General features: G+C 52.3%; 1 protein-coding gene across 1 annotated transcript; it reads right to left on the bottom strand.

The window, feature by feature from the left end:
- Positions 1-1,285: 1,285 nt before the first annotated feature.
- On the bottom strand, positions 1,286-5,738 carry LOC147692140 (uncharacterized). The gene is made up of 2 exons (XM_086936743.1): positions 5,292-5,738; positions 1,286-2,117 (listed from the first exon to the last, which is right to left on the bottom strand). Exons 1-2 carry the CDS (start codon positions 5,736-5,738, stop codon positions 1,503-1,505), a joined length of 1,062 nt encoding a protein of 353 aa, XP_086792869.1. The 3' UTR covers positions 1,286-1,502.
- Positions 5,739-11,373: the final 5,635 nt, after the last annotated feature.

The raw sequence follows: 11,373 nt of genomic DNA, 5'->3' as shown, positions 1-11,373 counted from the left end.
CCTTGCCTACCAGCCACTTTTTAGCAGCTATTGTAGACCATACCAAAGCTTACAATGGGCTCAGAGTCTGCCCACTGCATACTATTGATTGGCTTTATTGTCACTCTCATTTGATTGGATAATATTCAATGGCTTTCTTTCCTCTTCTTGTGTTTGTCCCTCTCATGGAGCATAGTCTCTTTACAACACTCTTGACTGGACTACTTGTATCCTTCCACTGCCCACTTTTAGAGAGCTACTTTTTTCTCTTTCATTAGGCACTATATAAGAGTGCATGTGTTACTTTCTCCCTCACTCTTGTGCAGCTTCTACCCTCAAATCTCTGCCCCCTGCATTCTTCATATTGCCAATCCCTCCTCACCTCTAACAATGCTGCCCCAGCACTTATCGGCTGCCTTTTTAGTTTTCTTTTTCAACCTGCCCACCCTCAACCCCCAGCTCCTCACACCATATGTCACCTACATGGATGGAGGGTAGCAAGCGCCACTGTTGCTGTGTTTAATCAGCCAACAGCAACCAGTATGTTGAAACATCCCCTTGGTTGTTGCAGCCAGCCCCTACCTCTACACAAGGCCCTCAAATCTGACAACATGCCAGAGGTGGATGAGGAATTCTTCCCTTTCTGCTGATATTGAACTGAATTACCAGTGCAAGAGCGAACATGAATCAGGGGACCAACACTGCCCTCATCCAAAAGCAGGGCAAGCACAATAATTATCCAGAAGCATCCACGCGGCTCATTAACCAATATTTATCCCTTAAATGTTATCATGGGAAGTGGCAGGTGTGAGAAGTTAGCCTGGCATATGATGTCCACTAGTTCTAGTGGGCACCTTACACCAGTCTAATCGACCCTTATTGATGGTGGTTGTAAAGTCAACCTTATAGAAAGCTATCCTAGTGGTAGCATGAACCAGCAGTCTTCAGGCTAAGACTTCAGGAGGCGAGTTAAGCAAGTTGTTTTACCATATATAATCCCTTGAATACCAAATGAAAGGACGCCACACAAGGTATATATCAAATATATATGTATTTAATCTAAAACACAACCCCTCTGCACTCTTTATGAGGTCAGAGGTCAAAATACAATACAAGTCACACAGTTAATACACGATAAGTTGCACAGTACAAGTTATGCCCTAGGGGCCTCACAAACTGTAACTGCGGGACCAGAAATGGGCAGGAGACGTGTTTTGGTAACTCTGGCTTTTAATTGCTCATACAATGCATCTGTACAGGTTTTTCGGACTGTGGACCTCCGGGGTGATCTGCTTCTCTCCCGGTGCTGTTTCTTACGGGTTCCCTCTTCTTTCCTCCGGACCGGGCTCCGTCGCTCAGGGGGGTCTGGAGGCTCCGTGCTGGCCGCCCACGCCGATGCCGAAGGGGAGAAAGGACAAGAGAGGCAAGTATCAGGATAGAGCCACAGATATGCAGGTGGAAACACAGGGATGGGGTAGTGAGGGGAAGACGTAGTACAGTGCTCTTGCTCAGCTAGTTTAACTTCAAGGAGGAGGGCGAGTGCTCGTGCTTTCCCCCTTAGTGACGTCCCTCAGGTTCCTCCCTCCCCTGTCTGCAAGTAGTCGGGCTTTATCAGTGAACCACCCCAGGAAGCGTTTACGTACCTCCGTGAGCCGTACCCCTCCTGGCGTACGGCTGGGCGACGCGTGGTGTTGGCCTCCAGGCGTTCCCCGTTCTTCCTCTGGTTTCTCGACGTCTCCTTCCTCCTGCAAGGCTCGGTCCGACCTGCTCTCGGAGATCAGCTCCCAGGTCCACTCTTGATCCGTCGGCTCCCCTTCAGAGCGAGGGGTCTCGTCGATCCTCCAGATGCTGTCGCTCCGCTTGTCCTCACTCTCTCCGCTTCCTCCTCTCCTCCGCTCCTCTTCTCCGCTTTCTCGTCCTTCTTCTCTCCGCTCCTCCACGCTGCTTCCCGCCACTCCGCTCCTCTTCACTCTGACCGCTCCTCCGGTGTATAGACACCTCTGGGGTTGGGCGTTCTCCTCCTTTATCCACCTGTGAGACTCCGCCTCTTCTACACCTCCGGGCTGGTTAAAGGGCCATACGTCTTCCTCATCACAACTGTAAGAGTCGGGGCTGTACCACTCCGAATACTGCGTGGGCTGTGGAAAGAAGAGGGGGGGGTCACATTTGGTCAGTTTGCGCCCTGTGGCGGTGTCCCCCAGGGGGACCCCGTTACACACCTCCCCCCCTGGACGCTTCCGCTCGGGAAGCGGATGACGAGACAGAAAGTCAGCCCCAACGTTGTCCACACCCCGCTTGTGGCACACTCTGAAGTTGAACGGCTGCAACGCCAGGAACCACCTCATGACCCTGGCATTGGAGGATTTGTTCCGAGCCATCCAAGTAAGTGGCGCATGGTCTGTGTATAGCGAGAAGGGCCGGCCCTCGAGGTAATAGGCCAATTTTTCCACGGCCCATCGGATAGCCAGGCACTCCTTCTCAACCGTAGCATACTTCAGTTCCCGCGGGAACAGTTTCCGACTGACGAACAGGATTGGGTGGTCCAATCCGTCCCGGCCCTCTTGGGACAGCACCGCGCCGATCCCAAACTCGGACGCGTCCGTGTGCAAGGCGAAGGGACGCGTATAATCCGGGGAATTGAGGACGGGGGTGGAAGTGATCCGTTTCTTCAACTCGTTGAAAGAGTCCAACATGGCCACCGTGGGTTTGGCCAGGGTGGCCTGCTTGACCGAGGTCTGCAGGGCATCCGTGAGGGGGGAGGCCACCTGAGCAAAGTTCGGTATAAACCGTCGATAGTACCCTATCAGCCCCAAAAACGCACGTAGTTCTTTTTTTGTGGTGGGAAATGGTGCCTCCGAAATGGCTCGGACTTTCTCAGTTTGCGGCTCGATCATGCCGTATCCCAGGACGTACCCCAGGTACTTCACTTTGTGAAAGGCTAGCCGTGACTTTCTTGCATTTATCTTCAGTCCCGCCAGGTTTAGGGTCTCCAACACTTGCGACAGGTGTTTCAAGTGGGTCTTCCAGTCGGGGCTGAACACCACAATGTCGTCCAGGTAAGCTGAGGTGAACGACGACAGACCGTGTAGTACGTTATTCATAAGTCTCTGAAAGGTGGCGGGGGCTCCGTGAAGGCCGAACGGTAGCACCGTGAACTCATAATGGCCCTCTGAGGTTGAAAAGGCTGTTTTATGCCGGTCCTCCTCCCTCAGCGATACCTGCCAGTACCCTTTTGTGAGGTCTATCGTGCTTATGTACTGCGCATCACCCAGCTTCTCTATGAGTTCGTCAATGCGAGGGATGGGATACGCATCGAACTTCGAGATGGCGTTTAGGGCTCGGAAGTCCATGCAGAATCTGCGTGATCCGTCCGGTTTGGGTATGAGAACAATTGGGCTTGACCAATTGCTGTGTGATGGGCGTATGACGCCTAGTTGTAACATGTCAGTTACCTCGCGGCGTATGTCTTGTCTTCTGGCTTCTGGGATTCGGTAAGGCCGTATTTTGACGGTCTTCCTTGGTTCGGTGTCTATGCGGTGTTCTGCCATCGTGGTTTTCCCCGGGAGGTCTGAAAACACCTGTTCCTGTTTCAGCAGGACGTCCAGCAGCTCTTGTTTTTCCTCCTGTCTCAAATCATCGTTGATCACTAGCAGGGGAATCGTGGAGAGGCAAGGGTTTTTATCCGACTCAGCAAGGTGGACCGGGGGAGGGGGTTTCCCTAGCCACTTCTTTAGCAGGTTTATGTGGTAGACTTGCTTTTTTCTGGCGTTCACTTGTAGCCGGTAACTGGTCTTACCGATCTTCTCCACGACTTGGTACGGACCACTCCACTCCGCTTTGAATTTTTGGGTGGAGGAGGGCAACAACACTAGCGCCCAATCTCCGATTTCCAAGCTCCTCCATTTCTTTCCTTTATCATAAAGGATCTTCTGTTTGTTCTGGTGTTTCTCGAGATTGGCGAACGCCAGGTCCCTTAGCTTCCCTAGCTTGGAACGCAGGTTTCGAGCGTATTCCAGTGTGTTTGCGGTTTCCTCTGGGGTCTCGTTTTCCCACGCCTCCTTGGTCATGTCCAGTAGTGATCTGGGCTTTCTCCCGTATAGCATCTCAAAGGCCGAGACCCCTAAACTGCTTTGGGTTTGCCCTCGGATGACATACAAAGCAATGGGAAGCACCTGGTCCCATTCGTTACTGTTGACTTCCAGCATTTTTCTTAAGGTAGTTTTTAGGGTGCGGTTGTATCTCTCTACTAATCCGTCAGTTTGCGGGTGGTATACAGCGGTCCTTATCTGGTGTATGTGTAGCACTTTACATACGTCCCCCATGAGGCGTGACACGAAAGGGGTCCCTTGGTCGGTTAGTATTTCCTTAGGGAAACCGACCCGGGTGAATAGCTCAAGCATCTTGTCCGCCACGTTCTTGGAGGTGGTGGACGTGAGGGGAAATGCTTCCGGGAATCGTGTGGCATAGTCGACGATGACTAGTACATAAGAATATCCCTTCTTTGTTTTTGGGAGAGGTCCAATAATGTCCATACCAATTCGTTCAAAGGGAACTCCGATAATGGGGAGGGGTTGTAATGGCACCGCAGGGGGCCTTGTCATGTTTCTGGTTTGGCAAATGTCACACTCCTTGCAGTAAGTCAAAGCGTCTTTGTATATCCCGGGCCAGTAAAAACACTTCAGGAGGTTCTGGGTGGTTTTCTCTGCTCCCGTGTGACCGGCCACTAAATGGGAATGCGAAAAGAACAGGACCTGTTCTCGGAATGACACTGGAACCAACAACTGCTCGGGGTCCTCTTTTCCCCCTTGACGGTACAACAGTCCGTTTTTGATATACAGTCTCGGATAACGCCGTGGGTCCTCGTCTTGGCTGTGATGTGCCTTCTCCCAGGCGTTGATCAAGGAGGAGTCATTGGCCTGGGCGAATCGGAAACTGCGGTTCAAGGTCCAGGGATCCGATGAAGCCAATGCCGTTACTGCTTCTGAGGGTCTCCTAGTTACCAGGGTCTTCTTTGTCTGGGCCATACTCTGCTCAAACATGGACAAAAAGGCCGGGTTGTCCGTTCCGATGATCAGATCTTCAGGGAGCGTAGACAATACCCCGACCCGAACCCTTACAGCTGGTCCTTCCTGGGGTTCTAGGGGCAATAGAGCGACGGGATAGGGTTTCACATCCCCGTGGACACAACGGATGTATACTTGTTCGTGGGGTATGAGCTGGTGGGGCCTTACGTGGTGGGTCTGAACTACCGACTGACGGCAGCCGGAATCCAGGAGCGCCTGCACTGGATTACCGTTTATCCTCATACTTACGCGGTAAGCGTGTCCCATCTCCGCCGAGTAGAGGACGGTGCGGGGCAGATATCCTACTTCCATCGGTTCGTCTGCCGGTCTTCTCCTGGGACAATTTCTGGCTATATGACCCCAGGTCCCGCACTCAAAGCACTGTGGCCCCGTGTGAGGGAGGGGTTCGCTTTTCCATGGACGGGGTTTGGGTGGTTCTGGAGCCCTTAGTAGTTTTTTCTCAGGTCTGACAGGCGTCTTCCCCTTGTCGGACTCCTGGGCCTGCAGGGGTCGCTGTTGTACTCGGGAATATGTGTTAGCCATCTCTACGGCTTGCGCGGTTGTCAGGTCCGGGTGTTGTTTTAACCACCTCTGGGTGGCAAAGGGTAGCGCCTCTACAAACTGTTCCAAATAAATCCGGTCCATTATTTCCTCTTTTGTGCTTTCGTTCGGACTAAGCCACTTGTCGGCGGCCATCTTCAATCTGACAAAGAGGGTTTTAGGCGTTTCTCCTGTTACCCCACGTTCTCGCCGGAACCTCAGCCGGTAGGCTTCCCGGTCCAATCCCAGATGGTCCAGGATAATCCGTTTGATATCCGTATAGGGGGTATCACCCCTGGGATTGGCCACCTGGTAGGCGGCTTGGGCCTCGCCAACCAACAGCGGGGCAAGAAAAAACGGCCATTTGGCCCCAGGCCATCCACAGGCTCTGGCCGCCCGTTCAAAATTTAATAAGAAGGCATCGGGGTCCTCCCCAGGTTGATACTTTTGAAGAGAGACCCCGCCTATGGTGTGGGGTATGTTACTGACTGACACCGGTCCGGACGTAAGAGGGGGGTCCAGAGCACGGGCCATCACGGCTGTTTTTATCAGTTCTCGGTCGGCTTCTGCTGCCCTGAGCTGTTGCTCCGCCAACCTCTCCAGCCTCTCCTGCCCTTGCACCAAGGCTTGAACCACGCTCTCCATCTTCTGGTCGCAGATGGCTATGCTGCCCGCATTCTCCACCACTGTAACTGCGGGACCAGAAATGGGCAGGAGACGTGTTTTGGTAACTCTGGCTTTTAATTGCTCATACAATGCATCTGTACAGGTTTTTCGGACTGTGGACCTCCGGGGTGATCTGCTTCTCTCCCTGTGCTGTTTCTTACGGGTTCCGTCTTCTTTCCTCCGGACCGGGCTCCGTCGCTCAGGGGGGTCTGGAGGCTCCGTGCTGGCCGCCCACGCCGATGCCGAAGGGGAGAAAGGACAAGAGAGGCAAGTATCAGGATAGAGCCACAGATATGCAGGTGGAAACACAGGGATGGGGTAGTGAGGGGAAGACGTAGTACAGTGCTCTTGCTCAGCTAGTTTAACTTCAAGGAGGAGGGCGAGTGCTCGTGCTTTCCCCCTTAGTGACGTCCCTCAGGTTCCTCCCTCCCCTGTCTGCAAGTAGTCGGGCTTTATCAGTGAACCACCCCAGGAAGCGTTTACGTACCTCCGTGAGCCGTACCCCTCCTGGCGTACGGCTGGGCGACGCGTGGTGTTGGCCTCCAGGCGTTCCCCGTTCTTCCTCTGGTTTCTCGACGTCTCCTTCCTCCTGCAAGGCTCGGTCCGACCTGCTCTCGGAGATCAGCTCCCAGGTCCACTCTTGATCCGTCGGCTCCCCTTCAGAGCGAGGGGTCTCGTCGATCCTCCAGATGCTGTCGCTCCGCTTGTCCTCACTCTCTCCGCTTCCTCCTCTCCTCCGCTCCTCTTCTCCGCTTTCTCGTCCTTCTTCTCTCCGCTCCTCCACGCTGCTTCCCGCCACTCCGCTCCTCTTCACTCTGACCGCTCCTCCGGTGTATAGACACCTCTGGGGTTGGGCGTTCTCCTCCTTTATCCACCTGTGAGACTCCGCCTCTTCTACACCTCCGGGCTGGTTAAAGGGCCATACGTCTTCCTCATCACAACTGTAGGAGTCGGGGCTGTACCACTCCGAATACTGCGTGGGCTGTGGAAAGAAGAGGGGGGGGTCACATTTGGTCAGTTTGCGCCCTGTGGCGGTGTCCCCCAGGGGGACCCCGTTACACAAACCATATACTAAGAAAGTGGTATAAGTACCACGTGAGAGTTAGAAAGCAGGCCTAGGGCCTATAGAATCGCTGGGGCTACACTAAACAACCAAAAGTTAGGAAGTAGGAGACCCACGAGTGCCGTGTGCAGTGGCTAAACACAGACTTTCTATGGAGTTCGTAAAAGATACAAAGTTACAATTTAAGGACACTTCCGGATGGACTAGGATGGAGCCCTTTTAAACTAGGACACCTCGAGAGTCAAGACCCACGGGAGCACCAGAGTACTTGTGTTACCTGACCCAGGAAAGCCAGGTGCATAGGTGTCTTTTCGTGTCGGGTTTCGTCGTCGTTTTCTATGGAGAGCTGCAAAGAAGTGCTGTAGGCGACCAGAGGAAAAGTGTCCGGGTGGATCCAAGGGTGGATTGGTGATGTGAAGAACCTGAAAGCAAAGGGGACAGAGTCTGGGTCACTAGCCAGTGACCAGGAAGGAACCAGGTGATGTCGCGTGCTTGAAGGTGAAGAAGGTGAGTTTGTCTCTTCAGCCACGAGGTCCAGGAGGCATTGACGATGACCAGGCACTAGTATCAAGCTGTTCCACAATGGATCTAGATGAGTGCGGTGTTGGTATCCAGATTAGACCCAACAAGCCTTGGCAACTGCAACCCACGCAGGATGTCGAGATTGGCTCTGTTGCAGATCAGCAAGGTCTGTATCGCTTCTCCTTTTCAGGAAACCTGGAGCAAGGCTGGAGCAATCAAGAAAGCAAAGTAAATTTAAGATGGCATCTTCAGGGGGTTCACTAGTCAACAGGCAAGGAACCGGGAAGACGCTTCAAGCTCAAATGCAAAGGCGGGGCCCACGGGACACTTGCGGAGTGTGGGTGCCTGAGCTTCGGTGCAAAAGGTGCTCAGGGCTGGGGCTTCTCGTACTCCAATGCACAACTTACTGAGGTTCCAAGAAAGGAGTGCAGGTAGCAAAATGCAGGATGTCCAAGATGTCCGGTCCCATGTCTCTCGTGTCTGCCATGGGTCTCAGCTTTGCTGTGGATGTGGGTCGGGGTCAGCAAAGTCGGGAAGTCCAGTTTTTGTGTCGCAGAGTCTTTGGGTTCCGACGGAAGCCTGGAAACTGCAGACCAGCAAAGATGCTGTTGGTGCCTGTTTGCACAGGGTGGTCACTCCTTGACCACAAGGGAGATGTCTTCCGTCTTCCAGTCAGAATGATCTGATCGGATCTGCCAGTAGCCAGCTGTCAAGTCAAATGTACTCAGAAACTTGGCAGATGCCAATCTGTCAATGAGTTCATCTGCCCTTGGTATTGGATGGGCATCTGTCCTAGTGACAGCATTGAGGCCTCTGTAATCCACGCAAAACCTCATCTCTCTCTTACCATCTTGGGTGTGAGGTTTAGGCACCAGGACTACTGGACTGGCCCAAGGGCTCTCTGAGGGCTCAATGACTCCCAAATCCAACATCATTTGGACCTCTGCCCTGATACAGTCCCTGAAATGATCTGGTTGCCTGTAAAACTTACTTTTTACAGACAGACCGTCCCCAGTGTCCACTTCATGAGTGCACCAGGTAGTCTGACTTGGAGTCAGTGAAAACATATGTTTGTAGGACTGTAGAACTTGTCTGCAGTCCTGCTGCTGTTGGTCAGTGAGGCTGCCTGCCAAGGCTACACCATCAACTGAACCATCATCAGGGTTCTGAGAAAGCAGGTCTGGGAGAGGGTCAGTCTTTTCCTCCTGTCCCTCATCTGTAGCCATTAGCAAGCCCATGTCTGCCCTGTCAACATATGGTTTCAATCTGTTGACATGAAGCACCCTGTGGGGGCTCCTGGGAGTACCAAGGTCAACCAAATAGGTGACTTCTCCCTTCTGATCAACAATAGTGTGGGGTCCACTCCACTTGTCTTGGAGAGCTGCTGGGGCCACAGGCTCCAACACCCACACTTTCTGTCCTGGCTGGTAAACAGTCAGCACAGCCTTTTGGTCATGCCAGGCCTTTTGCAATTCCTGACTAGCCTCCAGCTTTTTGGATGCCTTTTTCATGTACTCAACTATCCTGGAGCGGAGACCAAGTACGTAGTCCACAATGTCTTGTTTGGGAGGTTTGAGAGGTAACTCCCATCCCTCCTTCACCAGACAAAGGGGTCCTTTTACAGGATGCCCAAACAGAAGTTCAAAAGGGCTGTAGTCAACCCCCTTCTGTGGGACCTCTCTGTAAGCAAACAAAAGGCAGGGCAGCAGGATGTCCTATCTCTGCCTAAGCTTTTCAGGGGGGCCCTTCATCATGCCCTTTAAGGTCTTGTTGAATCTCTCAACTAGACCAGTGCATTGTGGATGGTAGGGTGTGGTGAACTTGTTGTTCACTCCACACTCTTTCCACAAAGCAGTCAGATATCCAGACATAAAGTTTGCACCTCTGTCTGAGACAACCTCCTTTGGAAAACCCACTCTTGAGAAAACTCCCAGGAGGGCTCTTGCCACAATAGGTGCTGTTGTGGTCCTTAGGGGAATAGCTTCTGGGGATCTGGTGGCATGATCCACTACCACCAGAATAAACCTGTGCCCATAGGCTGTTTGGGGATCCATTGGTCCAACAATGTCAACCCCTACACGTTCAAAGGGAACCCCCACCACAGGTAGTGGTATGAGGGGGCCTTTGTGGTGCCACCTGATTTGTCACTGGCTTGGCAGGTGACACAGGAGCTACAAAACTCCATGGTATCTTCTGACATAAGAGGCCAATTAAAGTGAGGGACAAGCCTGTCCCAAGTCTTGTTCTGGCCAATATGTCCTGCAAGGGGAATATCATGGGCTAGTGTGAGTAGGAAGCCCCTGAATGCCAAAGGTATGACCAACCTCCTTTGAAGCTCCAGGCTTGGGGTCTCTAGCCTCTGAATACAGGAGCCCATCATCCCAATAGACTTTGTGGGTCTCACTAGCATTCCCAGCAGCCTCAGCAGCATCTTGCTGTCTGAGGGGTTCAAGAGAAGGGCAGTCCAACTGTGCCTACCTCAGATCTGCCCTGGAGGGTCCCCCTGTCCCAAGAAACTCAACCTGATCAGGCTCAAACTCTTCTAGGACAGTTTCCTCCTGGGTCTCACAATCAGTTTCCTGAGAAGGCTGATCATCTTCCTGAGGCAAAGGGGAAGGCACTGCCTTAACCCTTCTGCTTCTCCTCCTGGTAGGCAACTGGTCCATTGTTCCAGAATCCAGTGCCAGTTCAGTGTTGCTATTTCTGACCTGTGACCTAGTCACAGCAAGGACATGTGCTGATATCCCCAACATTTCTACATGGGTCCTATACTCCACTTCAGCCCAAGCTGAAGTCACCAGGTCATTGCCAAACAAACATTCTACAGGGAGGTCTGAGCTAATCACAACCTTTTTGAGGCCAGTTATCCCTCCCCAAGAGAAATTGCCATACATGAGTGGTAGTGACATTGCTAGCATTGGTCACTAGGTAATTTTCACCTAGTATGATCTGTCCAGGGTCCACAAAGCCAGGCGTCACCATTGTGACACTAGCACATGTGTCCCTGTAGGCCTGAGCCACTTTGTCATTAATTAAAGGAGTTTGCCTGTACTTGCCCAAATTATTGGGACTCACATTAGAGGACATAATTATGTCCCCATCACAGATCAAAGCAGCTTGAGTTGGTATTCTGACTAGGCAAATCCATCTCAGTTCCCAGGGTTAACCCTACTACACCCTTCTGTTGAGAACCACCACTTGGAGCTGAACAAGGGGGGACAGTTGCCTTAGGGGCAATGGTGGCTGGAGCTGCCTCCTTCTTGGTGCAATTACTGTTCCAGTGAGTATTTACTTTAAAAACTTTGCACTATGGTTTCTTTGGGCCTTCTTTCTTTTTAGATTGTTGGGAACCCCCACCATTAGAAGCTTTATGGGGACCTTGAGAAGACTTCTGGTCTTTTACTTTCTCCCCACCCTTTTGGTATTGCTTCTTCTGATCACCACCTGGGTTCTGTATCTTCTGCTTCACCCTGGTTCTGACCCATTTGTCTGCCTTCTTTCCCAATTCTTGGGGAGAGGTCAGATCAGTCAACCAGGTGC

This window comes from Lissotriton vulgaris, chromosome 9 (assembly GCF_964263255.1).
Source record: "Lissotriton vulgaris chromosome 9, aLisVul1.2, whole genome shotgun sequence".
NCBI classification, from domain to species: domain Eukaryota; kingdom Metazoa; phylum Chordata; class Amphibia; order Caudata; family Salamandridae; genus Lissotriton; species Lissotriton vulgaris.
Note: the sequence above shows the minus strand (reverse complement) of the source record. Positions and strands in the feature narration are given on the sequence as shown.

What these genes read in the sequence shown, in the direction of transcription:
- LOC147692140 (XM_086936743.1), bottom strand. Translation starts at nt 5,738, where the DNA reads ATGGCCGCCGACAAGTGGCTTAGTCCGAACGAAAGCACAAAAGAGGAA. An exon ending in AGATGGGACACGCTTACCGC is followed by an intron (nt 2,118 to 5,291) that starts GTAAGTATGAGG and finishes TTCTTTCCACAG; the next exon opens with CCCACGCAGTATTCGGAGTG.